This window comes from Trichoderma ghanense (genome assembly GCF_004382785.1).
Source record: "Trichoderma ghanense strain CCMA-1212 chromosome Unknown scaffold_2, whole genome shotgun sequence".
In the NCBI taxonomy this organism is placed as follows: domain Eukaryota; kingdom Fungi; phylum Ascomycota; class Sordariomycetes; order Hypocreales; family Hypocreaceae; genus Trichoderma; species Trichoderma ghanense.
In genome coordinates, this window is record NW_027395665.1 from 1,843,968 (window position 1) to 1,862,447 (window position 18,480).

The window sequence follows — 18,480 nt, forward strand, 5'->3', positions numbered from 1 at the left end:
TGGAAATAAGGCCGAGCTGGCCAAGTGGCATTCGCATCGGGGAACGGGATGATGGCATATTCGCAGGCATATACCGTCTTATCTAGACAGGAATAATTGCAATGCAAGGATTTGATTCTCAGTGCGATTCTCTCTCTGTGGTGGCAACTGGGCTGTATCTCGTACGGAGAGCAAAGCATCCTGACCTCTAGGTGAGAAGATGCTCAGTCGTAGCTGAGTTCGCTGATAATGTTTTACTCGTCCTACCAGAACCAACTTTCTCTCGAAATATACATTGACTCTTAAGTCACAGCTCTCTCTACTATCGTGATGAACTTGCATGTTTCTATATCGAGAAGATACTGCTCCTCAGGAGTGACTGCTCCTGGGCCAAGATAGTAGAGCTCTGGAGCAGAAGCATGTATGAGGAGTGACCGAGGATTTGTGGTCCAATACCTTGGGAGAATCGTCGAGAAAAGAACAAAAAAGAACAGTCTCCGTCCCCTAACTGGTGAATCCACATACTGTAGTGTCCAGTCACATCGACACGCAACTCCTTCTCGAGGCAAAGACACATCACCACGTAGCACTTGGGTCAAGTTCACATAGACTTCGAAACCCATTCACACACAAGTTCTCATCCAGTAGTCGTATGCACACCCAGAGCTCTCTACTCCAAGGCAAGTTACGCAACAGCCAGCCACCAAGCACCGCTCCTTCACACACCTTAGGAGACGACAAGAGAGAAACCAGCTCACAGCACTGGATAGAATCCCACTCTCAAGCCGTAGACAATTCATCCACACCGCCCCGTTCATCTCTGTTGCCCAAACTCCAACCTCTACTTTAACCCCGTGTGTCTCCTCTCCTGCAAACAAACACTCTTCCGCTCTCACCTCACTTCTCTCCTCTTCCACCCACAACTCAGACCCCATCCTCCTCCCACCACACATAACCGCAAGCATCAAACAATCTTGCTCCCATCCTCAACATACCTACCGTACAAACAACATCCTCAACGAAGCAAACACACTCTTCAACCCTCACCATGGCTCCCCAGGAGAAGAAGTGGACCGACGCCACCGAGCGCGACCTCTGCGTCGCCATCATCTACGGCGTCAACCAAACCCGCTACGACTGGCCCCGCATAACCACCATGATGAAAGGCCTCGGCCACGAGTTCACCAAAGACGCAATGTCGTACGTTTCCAAAGACCCTCCCTTTTCCCCTCCTCCTCCTCCTCCTCCTCTCACTCTCCTTCTCCTGAACCACCACCCAACCCCCCCCCCNTGGACGACCAGGAGCCAAATCCTCCTTGAAACAAACGAGCAAACACACACAAAAGACTAATCAACATGGTACCAGCCAACACTTATCCAAGACCATCCTAAAGGACTTCAAAGCCCGCTGCCCCGACGACGTCGTCGCCGCCACGACCGCCACCGAAACGACTCCCCCCTCCAGCGCGACCAAGTCCAAGGCTACTCCCCGCAAGGGCGCTTCTTCCACTCCCCGGAAGCGGACCAAGAAGGCGGCCGACGCTGGCGACAGCAACAGTAATAACAACAATGATGAGGTCGATGATGAGATGACGCTTGATGCGACGCCCACCAAGAAGCTCAAGAAGGACGACAAGGTGAAGAAGGAGGAAAAGGTCAAGAAGGAGGAGGCGCCTGCTACTCCTGCTGCTGATCAGAGGTATGTCAAACCCAAAGTCCCATCTCTTTCTACCTGTACCTTTCGGATCTATCTACCTCGTCACCTGTCATCATCTTTCCAATCTGGGGAGAATCAATGCTTGAACACCGTCAGCTAACTCACTTCTCTGTCCCAGCGCTCCCTCCGACAGCGAGGAAAAGGTTCGCGCCTCAAATGCCGAGAACTCTGCCTGAGCATATTCCAGCTTGCTCGACTTTTGCCAAGGGGACATTGCTTTGCTTTGTCATTCTATTAAACATCTAGCCAGGGCATAAAGATACAGGGCTATCATGATTTACTACCCAAGGTACCTACTCTTTGGGGATTTGGTAGAAAGGGTTGTTATTTACGCGGATTTCATGCGCCTTCTGGGATGAGGCTGCAGTGACATATCTCTCAAGTTAGTACGAAGATTGGAAAGCCTTGATAAAACTCCCTTCGATGAAACAGTAAGCTTGTGAAGTCGTGCAAAGGATAACAGGTCTCTTGTCTGTTGGTGGGTACATGCACGCAGTCCACATATGTCCGTGTCTTCGTAGCGTCTACTGAGTGAAGCAAAGCCTTTTACTACCCTGCCTGATCGAGTGAACAGTGTCGCTTGAACGGCACCATTGACTAGGTAGTCAAAAGAGAGAACAAAAGCTGTGTTTCTATATAGCAAGCAATTTCGTTAAACCATCCGTGAGCAATTCCCAGCCCCAAACGCCGCACTACATGAAAGGGGGAAAAAATGAAACATCAACAACAAAACCCCTATCGTCGGCTATCCGGCCTGCTTCCGTTTGTCGACTTCTTATCTGGGGCTTTCGACTTGTCATCTGCGTCTCCCTTCCTCTTAGTCGTTCCACGCAGACTCTGTCCCTGCCCAGCAAAGTGCGGCTTCGACGAATTCTCCTTTTCCTTCTCCTTGTCGGCATCCGTCTTTAGCGGCTTGAACTCATATCCGAAGAAGAGCTTGTTGGGAGGAAGGCGAAGAGGCGCAGGAGCGCCGTCTCGTCGTTTCAGCACTGGGGTCGTGTCGACCGGCACTGGGGTCGCGGGCTTTGGCGTAGCAGTCTTGCTCCCCTTCTTGGCCACTCGTTGGCCTTCTCCGATAAAGTTGGTCGGTACGCTCGTGACTGAGGGAGCAATGGCGCTGTAGTTGATGGCCTGAGCCATGGTGCCCTGGCTGTGCAAGACGCCGCCGGCAGGCACTCCGCCCATGGTGCTCCGTGGCGTGCTGGTTCCGCTCTTCTTCTCGGGCTCGACGTAGCCGACGGGCGCCGCAAACTCGACCGAAACATCGGTTTCAATCATGCTGACGCCCATCTTCTCCGTCTCCGGCTTGACGTCGAGAACCGCCACGTCGTAGACCTCGTCGTTGTACTCAAAGTTGAAGATGTCGCCCTTTGTGAGGGTCGCAAAGTTTCTGAATGCCTTTTCCAAGACTGCCTTTGGATCGCTAATCTCGAGGAAGTTGACTGATTGCGGCTGGAGCTTGACCATTCTAGCAAGCTCCAATGAGGTCGTTCGAATCTGGATCATGTCGCCCACGTCCAGGCCCAGCGTCACCATCATCTGGTCCACCCTTGGTTAGCTAATGTAGGCAGCAGATGGGACTGGACATGCTCATGCAGCAACTCACCCACTGAGGAATGTATGCACGGCCTTCCTCAGCAATGAACTCCAAAACACCGGCATGCGAGTGCTTTCCCTTCTCGCCGTTGATCAACTCCATGAGCAAGGGCCACTGGACGTGGAGCTTGGAAACCTTGTCCAGCGCCGACGGCGGAAGAATGATCTTGGACCCAAAGTTGAGCTCTGGCCGTTCGCTGCCCGGCGCCATGATGAGGGGATAGCATCTGTAGTACTCGTCGAAACGCTGGATGATGGGTCGCCGGCCATGGCGCGCCATGCCGTATAGGTCGCCTCCGGCACCGTAGCCACCGTAGCCGGCCTGGAGAGACATTAGGAGACGCATGGGAGGAGATCTGGGAGGCGAGGTGCGAGACTCACCATCTTGACGCGGGAGAAGGCGGTTGACGACGGGAGATTAAGTGAAGATCGAGGTGAGCGCGATGAGCATGAAATTGTATTGAACTTCCCCACAGGCAGAGCGATTCTTGAGACGTCGTTGAGGCTGCTGCTCTTGTTTCCACGGTCTTGTTAAGAGTAGAGGTTCAAGTTCCAGAAAGGCGGAAGACGTGGGGTTGGTAACTTGTGCTATACTGTAGGCGCGGAGGCAGCTGTTGAGTGACGCAGGTACCTCTTATCATATCGCTGAGCTGCGACAACGCCAGAAAGTTAATCCCCGGTCACAGAAGCTTCTCTGCGCTAGCAAGCGCGCCACTTCAACACGTCATCTCTGGATAAATACCACATTTACTGCTGTTTAAGTGTTCATCAGCATTTCATTAGGGAGTCAATCTCGTTATTGGCTGGTCCTCTTTCTGCCCTGCTTCTGTCCCTCGTCCGCGGAATCACATCAGCAATCAGTCAGTCATCAGCCGAGCCGTTTCCGTCCTTCTTTCTACAGCGCAATGTCTTCTCGATACTCCGCCGCGCGCCCCAAGCGAGCGGGCGAGAACTTTGCTCGAACGCACTACAACGACGACGAGGACACCAAGCGAGTCAAGTTTGACGTGCGCAATCCGTCCATCTTGGCGCCGGACGCGCGCGAAGACGATGCGATCCTCGACGCCGACGTGATTGGCGGCAGCGGCGCCACGAAACGAGGTGCCGTGAATCTCGACGGCTACGACAGTGACTCGGATAACGAGAACTTCAACGCGCGGGCAGGCAGCCGCAAGAAGGTCAACGTCAACATTCTGGAGCAGCTGGACAACTACGACGCAAAAGCCAGCAGCAACAAGGAACAGCCGGGCAAGCCTATCAACGAGGATGACGACGACGACGACATGTTTGCGGCGGAAAACGATGAGGAAGAGGGCAAAGAAGTAGCAGGCGACGAAGACGAAGAATTTGAAAAATCTGGCCGGAAGAAGAAGGATGTCAAGTTTCTGGATGAGGCCCAAATCCAAGGCCAAGAGAACAGGAGCAAAAGTGGCGGCACCATCCGCCTGGACGACCAGGAGAGCAGCGACGACGAGGAAGACTTGGAGCTTGCGATCCAGGAAGAAGGCGTGGATGAAGAGGTCGGCGCGGGAGGCCTGAAGCGCAACGCACCCAAGGTGGAAGCCTTCAATCTCAAGGAAGAGATGGAGGAGGGTCGCTTCGACCAAGACGGCAACTATGTGCGAAAAGCCAACGACCCCGATGCCATGCACGACAGCTGGCTCGAAGGCCTCAGCAAAAAAGACATGAAGAAGGCGGCGGCAGCCCACGAGAAGCGTGAGGCAGAAGCCCGGGAGAGGCGCATCCAGGAAGATGAGGTCTTGGTCTCGGACCTGCTGGCAACGCTGATCCGACACCTGGAGAGAACAGAGACGCCCCTGGAAGCTCTGGCACGACTGGGCAAGGATAAGACAAAGACCAAAAAGATACCCAAATGGAAGCTCAAGAAGATGAACAAGGGCGCAGAAGCCATGGAGACGGATCAGGAGGCGGCCAACGACGCCAAGCAAGCCGAGATTAAGCAAGCTATCGACGCCATCACGGATGCGGCCGATAAGCTACTCAGCCGTGGACACGAGGATATCTACGATCAAGAGCGAGAATTACTGGTTCGTGAGTATCGTCGGGAGACGGGAGAAGACTGGATCGAGCCCACGCCTGCCGCTGAGCCTCCTGCGGCCACTGAAGAGGCATCGGCTCCGGCTAATGGCACCATGTGGGAGTTTCGATGGACGGACGGACGAGACGATGCGGCAAAGCAAGGCCCTTTCGATGGCCCCACGATGAAAGCGTGGCAGGATGCCGGATACTTTGGCAAGGGCGTCGAGTTCCGAGCTGTTGCCGGAGATGGAGAAGAAAACGCGTGGGCCACCTCGGCTGACTTCTCATGACGATCCTAGACAGACCGAGCAATACAATGAGAGAAATGGACGAAGAAGGGGGAAGGAAGCCGAGCGAATAGACGAGCAGAGCGGGCAGAGCCGCTCTCTCGCGTTCCCGGGGCCTTATTTTCGTGTCGGGAAGACTTGTGAAAGTGGAAACCCTGGGGCCGATGGACATGTACAAAGGCAGCATCTCGTTGGTTCCCCCGGGGCAGTCGACGCTCTGCGCATCCGTCCCGGCATCTCGGCCGCGGCTAAAGAAGGGCACGGCGCTGGGGAAGAAGGAGAATGGGAAGCTTGCGCTGCAGATTGTTCCTGGAACTCCCGATCTCAACGGGGCCGGACGGGCAACCCATGGGGCGATCTGGGGTCGCAGGCTTCTCCAAGATCCCACAAGCCGTAACGCTCCGGCGCTTGCATTCCGCAACGGCCCTAGGGAAGCGCGGTGGCAGCCGAGCTTTGCCGCCTGGGTGCAGCAAGAGTGCAGGGGGGCGCGTTGTTGCTGTCCAACGGCTCCATTGTTTGTGCAATACGGTACCGAACGCTGGGTTGATGTAAAGGTGAAGAAAATGAAGGCATCGCCAACCTGCCGCGAGAGCCTCGACACCCCCCCCCCCCGGACGGCGGACAGTGCAAACGAGAGGCAGTTAAGCTACCTGTACTGACAAATGCCAATTACGAGACGCGAACTACTGTTTTAGGTAACGGCGCAATGAGCGATTTCCATTATTCACCATTTTCCAAGCAGACACGCCACTTTTGCTGCCGCCTTATCGTGCCCTCTATCAAAGTCCTACCTATATCCGTACCCACGCAGGCAGATTGCGTATCACGGTGCCCGGCGAGGCCACGGGGGTGCAGCAGCTTCAGGTCAAAGGACGACTTGTTATTATTGAGCATTGGGGTTGATTGCTCGTACTTCCATTGGGTACGAGTAATTCTCCCGCTTGCCGCCGTGGCCGCAGCTGTGATGTTATGTATCGTATGAGCAATACGCCGTTCATAAGACTCCGTTTCCGTTGAACAAAAGCAAATACGGCCGCGGCAGGACCGGTGAAGCGTGGGATGGTACAGGTTAAGCAGCATGGTTTCCCACGCCATGAGCGACCGAGATCGCAGGCGCAGAGTGATCATATGCTTGTCTGGGTTTTTCTCTTCCCGCCCTCGCTCGGGGTTACTCAGAACAATCTTTTATGACCTCATATACCTGCTGATTGGAATATCTTCTTGAATTCAGGATGACTTCTGACAAGTTCCGGTCCCTATTAGGAATATTTCCACGGACTTTTCTTCTTAGTAATTCTCCTGTGATGTACGGACTCGGCCTGCGGCGTTGCCCGGTGGAGAGCGAAGAAAGCGGCCGGGCATTTGTTGGGAGGCGATGGATTTGCCGTCCACGCAGAAGAAACGAAATCGCCCCGCCGGTTCCGTAAAAAAGAGCGCAGGGACAAGCACAGCCTTGGCCAGGGCCTAGTAGCCTTACGCCTTATTCGATGCAATCGGCGAGAAGTTGAATGCTGGCTTTTTTTTTACCTTTTCTCTCTTTTCTCCTTTTCTATGTGTAATCATTGTTCTCGGGGGCTGCTGGTTCGAGATTGTCGGTGAGAGTTGAACGGATATACAGGCGCGGTTGATGAATAAGTCGACATGAATTAATGCTGTATAGTATTTGTTAGGCTATCAGGTGTTTTGTTATACTTGTATATGGAATTATCTGTAACCACCAAGGTGCATGCATCATCATAAGGGTATTCTCAGCTCACAAACAACGAATGATGCGTGTTAGTAAGGCACTGCGATGGCAAAATAGAACCACTATTGCATTGCACCTTCCCACGCACAGCACGTCAATGTCACGTCAAAGCAGCCCTCCCGCAACCTCGTTGTTCAATTGTTGCTCCCCCGATTGATTGCCTCATAAAAAGTTATAGTAGCGCCTCACTATCCCGAGCTATGGCCATGACCCTCTTCGGCGATACTCGCCACCCCGCCGGGGGCGATACCAGCAGGGCAGGGTAGGTAGGTACCTTACTATAGCTTGACGCCCTACCATAGCCTGCTGCTGCAATCGTACTGAGGTACTTGTACTCAGCTGTTAGGTTGTACTTGTAGCCATGCATTGCAGTTGCTAGGAATCGACGAGCCCTTGGATGGTTGGATGGATTGCCCATCTCAAAAGAGTGGCGGCTAGCGGGGCCGAGCTGGGATTTCACAGACGCGTTCCTTGTCGCAGCTCAGTGACCGTTTTGCCAGGATTACAGGAGGATGCGAGAGAGCATGAATGTCGCTCATCCGATGCCGCATCACCGTTGTGTCAGAAACGACCGCTGCTACCTCTAGGTAGGTACAGGTACCGTCCACTATCTAAGGCAAGGTAACCAGGTACTACCAGCTACCCTACCTTACCTTACCTTACCTGCCTGCCGCGCCTACTTTAGTATTAATCTTTCCACCTCCCTCCTCAACCTTCTTTTCCCTCCTCTCCTCTTCTTCCTTTCTCTTTTCCTTCTTCTCCATAACCATTCCTCACCACAACAAGAATCTGTCCTAATCCTCAGCCTCGCAAAACCTCAGGTTAGTATTACTACAGCCATCATCATGATGCTCCGCCCGACGATGCGGCTTCTGTTCGCCTGCCCCTCCTCTCGCTCTTGCCCTTGATTAGCTACCCCGCCAGAATCTCCTGCGTCACCAATTTTTTCTTATTTACCCCTCCTCCCTCCCGCTCTCTGTTCTCTCCTAACAAACAAACACCACCAAATCTCCTCTTGAAGCTCACCACTCACACTAGCTCAATTCGCAGATACAAAATGGCTCCCATCAAGGTCGGCATCAACGGCTTCGGCCGAATTGGACGTATCGTCTTTCGCAACGCTGTTGAGCACCCTGAGATCGAGATCGTCGCCGTCAACGACCCCTTCATTGAGACCAGCTATGCTGTGAGCCGCACCCTTTCCCCCTTCCTTTGAGATACATGCCGCTTGTCCCTCTCCAGCCCAATAGCAATACGTGTCTGGTTGGAGAACACTTCCAGAAAAGAAAAGAGACGATACGGGTGAACCGCTCGAACATCGCTCTGGACACCTTGAGGGCTGAATTATGAGATGTTTCACCATCTTGGGCCATGGATATCAAGGGATTCTTCCCGGCAGCCCAGAGTTCATGTGCTAACCCGACAATCCTTAGGCCTACATGCTCAAGTACGACTCCTCCCACGGCCTTTTCAAGGGCGAGGTTGCGGTCGACGGCAAGGACCTCGTTGTCAACGGCAAGAAGGTTCGCTTCTACACCGAGCGTGACCCTGCCAACATCAAGTGGAGCGAGACCGGTGCCGAGTACATTGTCGAGTCCACCGGTGTCTTCACCACCACCGACAAGGCCAAGGCTCACTTGGCTGGCGGTGCCAAGAAGGTCATCATCTCTGCCCCCTCTGCCGATGCCCCCATGTACGTGATGGGCGTCAACGAGAAGGACTACGACGGCTCCGCTGATGTCATCTCCAACGCCTCTTGCACCACCAACTGCCTGGCTCCCCTGGCCAAGGTCATCCACGACAACTACGGCATCGTTGAGGGTCTCATGACCACCGTCCACTCCTACACCGCCACCCAGAAGACCGTCGACGGTCCCTCCGCCAAGGACTGGCGCGGTGGCCGTGGTGCTGCCCAGAACATCATCCCCAGCAGCACTGGTGCCGCCAAGGCCGTCGGCAAGGTCATCCCCTCCCTCAACGGCAAGCTCACCGGCATGTCCATCCGTGTCCCTACCGCCAACGTCTCCGTTGTCGACTTGACCGTCCGCCTTGAGAAGGGTGCCTCTTACGACGAGATCACCGAGACCATCAAGAAGGCTGCCGATGGTCCCCTCAAGGGTACGTACAGACGCCATCAAGTGTGTTGAGAGAAACACTGCTAACTGTCCAACAGGAATCTTGGCCTACACCAACGACGCTGTCGTCTCCACCGACATGCTCGGCAACACCAACTCCTCCATCTTCGACATTGAGGCTGGTATCTCCCTGAACCCCAACTTCGTCAAGCTCATCAGCTGGTACGACAACGAGTGGGGCTACTCCCGCCGTGTCCTCGACCTCCTGGCCCACGTTGCCAAGGTCGATGCCTCCAAGAAATAAGTGCTGTTTTTTAACAATGAGCCCCAGATGGGCGTGAAGCATTGTCATGAATGCAAACAGAAATAGTAAATAAATAGTAATTCTGGCCACGAGAATAGAGCCAATCTGCTCCACTATGAATATCATTTGTGACACATATCTGATGATTGATGCAAGACCTTGAGCTACAAGTTGAACCAATACATTGCGTACAAAATCGCTTGACGTCTTTATCAAGACCAGAAGGGGAGATATCAGCCATCATCACAATGCCCACGATACTTGGCTTACAATCATGGTTGCGATCATTGGGTAGAATGTACAGAGTAACGTCACCTTCAAATCATCGCTGACAGCACATTGGAAAGAATACAACCATGCATCACATATACATTTCGACTTCAATCATGAGGATTGTATTCCCTCTACCATATAGAACCTTTAAAAGGGCCAAGAGCATCCAGCCATCCACCATAGATCCAGCCATCATGCAGTGCCAAATCCGAAAACCACCAGAAAAGTACTGGAATGGCACAAAGGAGGTGTAAGCAAAATTAGGTATATAAGAAACGAAAAGACGCAAGTTTCTCACCCCTCCCAACTTTTTGTTTGTTTCGAAAAGAAAAAAAAAAGATAAGACGGTCCTTCGCAGAGACGCTCGGAGACCGACTTGTAAGGGTTGAGTTCCCGTCTGTGTTTCCATTCGATCAAGCAATTCCCCTCTCCTCTCTTTTCGTGTGGTCCTTTCCCTTTGTTGCTTGGTGGGAGCTGGTAATCGACGCCTCCAAAATGTTGTTTTGGTGACACGTCGAGTCCCCGCGTGATTGGATCCGAAGTGAGAAAGAGAGTGCGATTGGAACGGGCCAACAAACAATACAGCGAGTAAACAATATAGAAAGAATAGTCTCATCGAAAATTACATTGTCCCTCTTTCCATCCCACCCTCCCCCAAAAACCTCTTTTGCTCGTAATATGTTCCGGCAGCGGGTAGATCAAAGTCTTCCTCTGCCGCTCACAACCAAAAGCGAGGCATGTCAAGAGAAGAGGGTGAACCAGAAGTAACAACAGCGGGTTTGAGCACATGGGATATCATTGAAAAACGCAAAAGCAGAAATCGAACAAGGAATGGTTTTCCTAGCAAAGACAGAAACAGACCAAACGATAACAAGACGCAACCCCGTCTCGCGGAGGTTGCAGAGGAGAGGTCTCGTTAACGATGTAAACGTCCAGGGCCTTAGCCGACTCAATCCACTTCCACCAGGTGCCTCAAACCAGAAGAGCAAACAAAAGGGGGGGGGGATTCATTGTTCGTCATTCCAACGCCAAAATGCATTAACCTTCTCTTTTGGTAATATTCAATAGCGGAACAAGGACATTTTCTCGCTCGTTTGCCAGCAAGCAAGACTTGCTAGGTTGGAAACGAGCTCCAAAGCGGCCGCCAACTCCAGGTAGCTGCCAACCAGCTGATAAGCCATACCGGCCATCGAAGAATGTATATGCATAGAACAAGGGGTACCAGTTTGGATTCTCCCCTTGTTGTTCCCTTTTTTCTTTTTTTCTTTTCGACACCATCCACGTTTTCGTGCCTAGCCTCGAGGGACAAGAGACTCTTCGAGCTTAGCGTCAGGAGTCCAATCGACGTCTTCATGGTGACACCAGTCAATGAGCATGCGATGAATCGCCGACAGCCCATCGTCGAGCGGTTCCTGCTGTGGTATGTCGAGCCGCAGGGCGGGATTCTCAATGTTGTTGAGCGTCTCGGAGAGCTGACCCCAGAGCCTGAATCGCGTTCGCTCCAGCCGGGCGAAATCTGTCACGGTGATAGTCGAGTTCTCGACCGCCACATGGCACCGAATCAGCTCTGTGATGGCGAGGAGGTGTATGTGAATAACCAGCATATAAAGGGGGAGGAACCGGCGAGTGTGGGCCTCCTGTCTCTTCATCTGGCCCTCGATGAATTCGAGCAAGGGGAACAGGCTGGACCATCCCGACGGGTCACTCCTCTTATTGCACAACCCGCGGTACATGTTTTGTGCCTGGAAGCCGGCCATGAAAGCCAGCAGGCTCTCCACGCTGATGGCATAACCCCTCTTGAGATCAGGCTCGTTGCCATTGGCGCCACCTCTCATTGCCGTGTCTGCCTCGTGCTTAAGGCGGCGTCCCAGAGTAGAGAGACGAGCTTCTTTGTCCCTCATGGCTCTCGCCTCGACGGATTCTGGGTGATTCATGGCTTGACCGTTGACCCGGCGGTCAGATGAGGCCGGGGCGGATGGAGTAGCGTTGACGGTGTTGTCTCCGGGAGTCTGGGCCAGCGAGTTGCTCGAGCTGACGCGGGACATGGAGGTCGCTCCTCTCTTGGATGGCGTAGTTGGGGCGGGCAAACGGGACGAGCTGGGGATGTCGGGGACCCGGGGTTTCTTCTGCGAGGTAGAAGTCTCTCGCGTACCCGCCGCGTCACCAGGAACAACAGGCCGCTTCCTTGCGGGTGGAGGCTGGAAGGAGTCTTCGGGCGCAGCGGAGCGTTCCTGGTTCTGGGCTTGCAGCTCCTTCCGAGCAGCGGTGGAAGAGGACAGGGCCAGGATGCGCTTGAAGTCGCGGCGCAGCTTCTTGGGCACCTTGAGCGTGACGACGAGTGACTTGCGCGGCCGTTGCAGAAGGGGCTCGTCGTCTTCGTCGTCGTCCGAGTAGTCGTTAGCCACGGGCCTCTTCTTCTTTGACGGTGGCTCTTTCTCTTTGTCGTCTTTGCCCTTGGCAGGCTTGCCTTCCAACAGCTCCAATGATCCCTTCTTCCTCAGCTGCAAGGCAGCTTCCACAACCGGCGGTAGAGTGGGCGAGAGCAGTGGTGGGAGTCGTAACGGCGACTTTTGCTTCTTGAGCTCTGATGTGGATTCGGATTTTTTATGCTGGCGGCTCGGCGATTTGGGCTGCGCATGTGGCTCTTCTTGAGACCTCTTCTTGTTTTGTTTCGCCAGCGATCTGTCTTCGGCATCGCGGTCATCAAAGGTAAGGTGGAGAGGGGATAACAGAGGCGGCACGCTGGACTTTTGCGCCTCGGCCTTGGTGGGCGTGACGCGGTTGCTTCCCGAGCCGGTAGGTCGAACACCGTTGATGGAGTCGCCTCGTGGGCGATGCGCAGGCGAGGCGTTGTTGCGACTGGAGCCCATGGCGCTTTTAAGAAGGGCTCTGCCGTTGGGCAGCGAGGACGAATTGGCGACCGGGGCGGGCGGCCTGTCATCCCTATGATGCGGCGCATCCCTAGAGGCCGTCGTGAGGGCTCTATCCTTGCGCCTCTGCGCGTCATCGCGGGCCAGCGGTGCCCGGTCATCGACGTACTTTCCGCCATCAGGTCTGGAGCGCTTCTGCGGTCGCGAGTCGTCGTCCAGGTCTGCCACGCGTTTCTTGGGGACGGGCGAGGGGGGTCGGGGCGGCAGTGGGTGTTTGGTGGGAGGTTTAAGAGGTAGTCTGGGCCAATGTCAGCTGCTGATGATGTCTCAATGCTACCGTTGCCCCGAGCTGGCGGCGGAGCTGCAAGTCAGGTACCCACCTCATGTCGGCCGCTGGTTCGCGACCCTGTCGCTGTTTGGCGTCGACGAGCGGATCCGACTCTCGCGGCCTGGGCCTGTCCATCTTCCTCGCTTCCGAGGCAGGCCTGTGTTCTGATGCGGGCTTGGGATCCGACGTGGCGCCCGTGCCAATGGCGTTGTTGGTGGTGGTGGTGTTGGTGGTGGCGGACAGCTCGCCGGCGCGTTCGCTTTCCTTCTTCCTGGCGATTGAGGGCTCGGGGGGCGACGTGGACGACGTGGCGCCCGTCTTCTTGTTCTTGTAGTCGCTCAGCGACAGCTTCTTCTTCTCGCCGCCCTTGGCCAGCGCGTTGACCTCGCGTGGCAGCGGCTTGGCGGGCTCCTCCCGCATGTCATAGTCGGACTTGGTGAAGAGGATGCCGCGATCGGAATCGGACAGCAGCGTCAGGTACTGCAGGCGGGGATGGTTCCATTCCTCAAAGGCATTGCCGTCACCGGGGCCGGGGCGAAAGCGCCATTCGGGGTGGAAGGCTAGGTGATGGGGTCGTTCTGGCAGGATGCGCTGGCCGAGCTCCTTGATCGTCTTCCGCGCCGCTTCCATCGTGCTTGGGCGTGATCATGCCGCAGGCACGAGTGAGCGGCGGAGCGCGACCCAAAGAGTGCGAGCGGCAACGAGCGACGAGGCAGCGCGCGACAGGACAGACGGTAGCCGACGACGACGACGACGATGGTGCTGACGGCGATGCCGCACGAGCTGCGGGGGTGCAGCGACAGAGAAGGCCGCGGGCGAAGACAAAGGAACCGGCGAGGCCCAGGGACAAAGGTAGGTAGAGAGACAGACGCGGGCGGTGCTGGGCAAGGTGATTCGGGGCGCTCAGCAGCGTTTCGGGAGAGGCCCGAGCCGCAAATGCCTCTGGAAAACAGCGCCCTTGTCGGTGCTCAGGGCGCGGCTCCGGGCGGCTGGGATCGTGATGGCCGCAGGGCGAGGCGAGGCGGCAATGGAATTGGATGGTCGTGGGCGGGCGTGGATGCCGGTGCTGATGCAGATGCCCACGAGATGCAGTGCAGGTGGTGTTTGGCGATCGGTACCAGGACAGGCGGCAGACGGTGGGTGGAGGCGCATGTACTTGTCAATGGAGCTGCTACCTACTACCTACTTACCTACTACCCAAGGCTGGTCTGGAGCTGGCCTGTTAACCGCTCTCCTGGGGGCCCCTGTCCCTTTTGTATGGGCGGGTACGTACCTCAGCTTACCTCGCGGCGCTGAGGGCCGGCTCACTTTGACCTCACCTGGGTAAGGCTGGGAGCTCGCCTGCAGCGCTGTTATAAGGTTTCGACGCCCCGGAGCTTAGCGGTGCTTTGGGCGCTGTCGGGGCGCCGCCATGGGGGCTCGTTCAGCGGTTAGCACGGGGTAAATCCGCAGTGGCTGCTGCTAGCGCTCGAGGCTGCCATCAAATATCTGAGGCACAAGTCTTCAACAATGCGTGCCAATGCTTAGATGCTGTTTCTCACTTCATCTTCACTTTGATGTCGCTTTCAAGAGTACCTTGTGTGATTCATTAGATGATGTGTGCTCTCCGAGGTCCACAGACTCTCAGGTGTACTGCTGCAAGTATCTTGGTGCTTGGGGCTGATTCATGTCATCTTCGGCGTGGACTCAACGGATAACATCCTCCACTCTCTTCAAGCCTCACGGCAACGCATTGGGACTGGATGAAGGCTGTGCTTCTTATCAAACTTCACTGCAGTAACCATTCTAGATATGGCCTTGAGCATGCTTTACGGAATAGATGTTGGTGGCAGGCACTGTAGCTCTCTTATGTAGCTTTGCTTTTGCCTTTTGTTTTCTTGGTCTCTACTTGTTAGATTCGGTGATAGACGGCACCTCGACTGGGCTTCGAACATACCAAGTTGACAGATTCCTCCTTTACGATAACACTTATCCATAGGTAGACTAGAGACTGTCACAGAGAAATCTCAATGTTCAAGTGTCAAATCTGGTGGCAATTGTGAGAAGGAAGTGACAATATTGCCAACGGAATAATACCTTACCCTTCGTCAGCCACTCCCCTTTCCACGTTATACTCTCTCTCCCCCTCTTTCACAACTAGACTACGAAAGAGGACACGAAAAAACCCCTTTGTATTCACCTCTTCCAGAACAGTATTTTGACCTTCTTCGTGCCTTGACCTCAGGGGCAAACTTTCCCTCGTGGTTGGTTTCTCACTCCTTTGTCACACAGCTTTGTGATACGCAAGTCACGCAAGTTATAAACAGACATCAAATGCGTCATCTACCAAACGACTGGCTCAGAATCGCAGCCCTCATCCAGGATAGACAAGCACAAACATTGGAGCAAATAAAGCATCGGTCAAAAGGCAAATCTGTTGCAAGTGTTTGCTCGTTTCTCATACATCTATAATTACACATCGAGGTTCCCCCGTGACGGCCCTCGGAGATATAAAGTCTCATACACAAGTCTCGTACATGTCATCCAGTTCCCTCGAGTCGTTCCTCATGTCCAGCGTCCAGAGCAATTCGAGTCCATCACTCTTTGATGGAAGGCCCCCTGCCGAAATGCGCTGCATGACACGCTTTCCCCGGTACGCCAAGCTGTCGAAACACAGGCTGGCGCTCAAAATCCTGGAACCCCTTTTCGAAACCCAAAAGCTCGCCACCTCGTCAAACCCCACATGGGAGTAATCCATTTTGGCCTTCCATGTCTATAACCATTCTTGCTCCCTGGCGCCGGTCGAACCTCTCCTAGCGAAGTGCTGGAGAGAGAGACAGAGAAAAGAAAGGAAAAGAAAAGGAAGCGAAAATGAGAGAAAAACACGGAAGGTAACTTCATCCTGAGTCTGGCTGGTGGCTATCAACCATCGCCGCGTTGCTGCCTGGAAGCTTTCGCCGCTTGTGGTTCAGGTTGTTTTCAAAAGCTGCGAGACGCGCCTCCAGCTTATCAATCTTCATTCGTGCCGACTCCGGCAGCGTGTTGTGAATGTGAGCCACTATATCTCTATAGAGGCCTTTGGTATTGAAGTGGGTTTGCCAATTGTTGAGAGCCTGCAGCTGAAGGCAGATCCCTTCATACGCATCCCTGGAAAACTCAAATTCGGGGTTGGAACCTCGAGAATCAGACTTGAGCTCGCTGATCGCCAAGTTGAGTCGGCCATTGACTTCGTCCTCGAGCGACTTTAGTCCGTCGACGAAAAGCTGACGCTGCTTATCAAAGTCTTCGCTGAAGCCGGAAAGTTTGGTCTTTGTTGTGCTGCTCTCGGATTGGAGCTCTGATATCTGGCCACTGATATCCTCTAATTGAGACTCCAAAGCCTCTCGCGAGGCCCTCTCCTTTCCTAAGAAAGGCGTGAGCCCATCCTGAATTCTTTTCATTCCGGCTTTATGCTTCTCATCGCTCTTGTCCAGCTCAGGCCGGATAACCGCCAATATCTGAGAGTCGGTCAAGGGGTTTGCTGACTGGTGGCTCGAACCCAGCCTCCGGACGTGCTCTTTGATTTCGTTGACTTCTGCTAACGCCTTGGACGAAGTACACTCAAGCGACTCGAGGCGTGTGCTCGCTTCGTCTTGCTGCTGCGCCTTCTTTTCGATGAACTTGGAATATTCACGCATATTTTCTTCAAGCTGCTCAAGCCTCGGAGCATGGTTGGGTAAGGACTCCAAACGAGCCTCGAGCTTGCTGAGTTTCTCGTCCTTTGATACGGAGAGCTGCTGTAGCTTCTGAGAGAGCTGCGTCTCGTCTACCAACGACTTCAACAGCCGTCGTTGATCCGAGGCTGACTGATCAAGCTTTGCTTCTAGTCTTGCCATCTGTTCGTGGAGCGTTGCATTCTTTTGGTTCGCTTCAGCTAAAGCCATTTCCAACTCCTCAACCTTCTTCTTGTGGCTCTGGGTTATGGTCTCCTTCATCTCGATCAGGCGCTGTTCGTACGCGTGCGCCAGCGTCTTCCTGAGAAAGGTGGCTCTGTTTTCCGCCTCCTGGGTGAGGGCAACCCGAAGTGAGTGCAGTTTGTTTTCGAGTTTCGTTTCCAGCTTCTTTTCGTTCTCTTGCATCATTGCATCCTTCAGCTTGGCCATCTGCGACTCGACGAGCTCCTGCATCTTTTGCTGAACGCCTGCAGCCTCTTGCTTGATCGAATCCTGTGCCTCCTTTTTTTTCAAGGTGGCTGAGACGGCGGCCAATTTGGCTTCCGACACCGCTCGCTCCTCCGAGGCTCTTGATGGGTTGCAGCCCTTAGCACAGAGTTCTGAGATGTGCTGCAAAAGGGGTTGCAATGCTGCCGCGATCTTCTCGTCGGTGGACGCGATTCTCTGGTTGGCATTTTCAATGTACTCTCGAATCTGCTGATCCTGATTAACCAACAGGTCTGCAGAGCCCGGGTAATCGGAAGGATGGTAGTGGCTTTGCTCTTGAAATACCCTTGAGCGATCGAGAATCTTGCTGTGCTTGTGCCTGTCTTGGAACCATGTCATTCGTTCACAGACAGAGTCCAGCACTGGCCTGAGACTGTTGGCCGTGACCGAGGCCAAACGATCCGAAGATTGTGACTTATTGGGGTTCCCAGGCTGCCGCGGTTTAAGGGGAACTATATCGGCTGTTGTTAGTTTGGCTGGTTCAGAGTCCGTGCTTGACAATGAGGCCGCTCGAGCGACGGCTTCTGTAAGCCCACGTACCTGGGGGTGTTGGGCCGGATCTTTCGATGCGATCGCGTTGAGCAGCTGAGCTCCGCTCGTCAGGACGATCGACAGGGCGAGAGCGCTTGGGATTCGACGGGGCATCGCCTGCTTGTCGTTGGCTGCTGTCGCCGTGAATCGAGTCCCGCTTGCGGCCTTGCCCAAAGATGAGGTGGAACCCTTGCTGGGTGTTTCTGGACTTGAGAGGGTCTGAACTCATGATGGTGACGGCGATCCAATATGACGCTCACAGCCGGCGATATCAACAGGCAGTCTGAGAAGATAGATACCCGATGCGAGGCGAGGCGAGGTGAGGACAGTCCAGTTGGTTGCTGAACCACCTCTCGGTTTTCCTGTGGCACATCCAGCGAGCTCCTGGCGAAGCGGATGGCCAAGGAAGCGGGCACGTCACCACAGAATAGCTGCAGAAGAAACAGAGAAGAAGGCGAAGAGGAAGATTTTTCGGATGAACAGGCACAGCCGGATAGAGAGATGGCCAGGAATCTGCCGAGCATAAGTAGTGGCACAGGCGCACAGCAGGCACAC

The 18,480-nt window shown here is 54.4% G+C and overlaps 6 protein-coding genes across 6 annotated transcripts; 3 read left to right on the plus strand and 3 right to left on the minus strand.

Moving 5' to 3' along the window:
• Nucleotides 1-1,027: 1,027 nt before the first annotated feature.
• Nucleotides 1,028-1,872, plus strand: CCMA1212_002980 (uncharacterized protein; the record flags this gene model as incomplete). The annotated part of the gene is made up of 3 exons (XM_073700346.1): nucleotides 1,028-1,179; nucleotides 1,346-1,678; nucleotides 1,815-1,872. 3 exons carry the CDS (start codon nucleotides 1,028-1,030, stop codon nucleotides 1,870-1,872), a joined length of 543 nt encoding a protein of 180 aa, XP_073560871.1.
• A 559-nt stretch (nucleotides 1,873-2,431) lies between these two features.
• CCMA1212_002981 (Ubiquitin fusion degradation protein 1) lies at nucleotides 2,432-3,676 on the minus strand (the record flags this gene model as incomplete). The annotated part of the gene is made up of 3 exons (XM_073700347.1): nucleotides 2,432-3,235; nucleotides 3,303-3,614; nucleotides 3,674-3,676. The coding sequence occupies 3 exons, from the start codon at nucleotides 3,674-3,676 to the stop codon at nucleotides 2,432-2,434; spliced, it is 1,119 nt and encodes a 372-aa protein (XP_073560870.1).
• A 517-nt stretch (nucleotides 3,677-4,193) lies between these two features.
• CCMA1212_002982 (uncharacterized protein) lies at nucleotides 4,194-6,278 on the plus strand (the record flags this gene model as incomplete). The annotated part of the gene is made up of 2 exons (XM_073700348.1): nucleotides 4,194-5,594; nucleotides 5,804-6,278. The coding sequence occupies exons 1-2, from the start codon at nucleotides 4,198-4,200 to the stop codon at nucleotides 6,276-6,278; spliced, it is 1,872 nt and encodes a 623-aa protein (XP_073560869.1). The 5' UTR covers nucleotides 4,194-4,197.
• A 2,138-nt stretch (nucleotides 6,279-8,416) lies between these two features.
• Nucleotides 8,417-9,745, plus strand: CCMA1212_002983 (Glyceraldehyde-3-phosphate dehydrogenase 2; the record flags this gene model as incomplete). The annotated part of the gene is made up of 3 exons (XM_073700349.1): nucleotides 8,417-8,552; nucleotides 8,800-9,484; nucleotides 9,540-9,745. Exons 1-3 carry the CDS (start codon nucleotides 8,424-8,426, stop codon nucleotides 9,743-9,745), a joined length of 1,020 nt encoding a protein of 339 aa, XP_073560868.1. The 5' UTR covers nucleotides 8,417-8,423.
• Nucleotides 9,746-11,310: 1,565 nt separating this feature from the next.
• CCMA1212_002984 (uncharacterized protein) lies at nucleotides 11,311-13,846 on the minus strand (the record flags this gene model as incomplete). Its single annotated transcript, XM_073700350.1, has 2 exons — nucleotides 11,311-13,186; nucleotides 13,269-13,846. The coding sequence occupies 2 exons, from the start codon at nucleotides 13,844-13,846 to the stop codon at nucleotides 11,311-11,313; spliced, it is 2,454 nt and encodes an 817-aa protein (XP_073560867.1).
• A 2,246-nt stretch (nucleotides 13,847-16,092) lies between these two features.
• On the minus strand, nucleotides 16,093-18,154 carry CCMA1212_002985 (uncharacterized protein; the record flags this gene model as incomplete). Its single annotated transcript, XM_073700351.1, has 2 exons — nucleotides 16,093-17,846; nucleotides 17,935-18,154. 2 exons carry the CDS (start codon nucleotides 18,152-18,154, stop codon nucleotides 16,093-16,095), a joined length of 1,974 nt encoding a protein of 657 aa, XP_073560866.1.
• Between the last annotated feature and the right edge of the window lie 326 nt (nucleotides 18,155-18,480).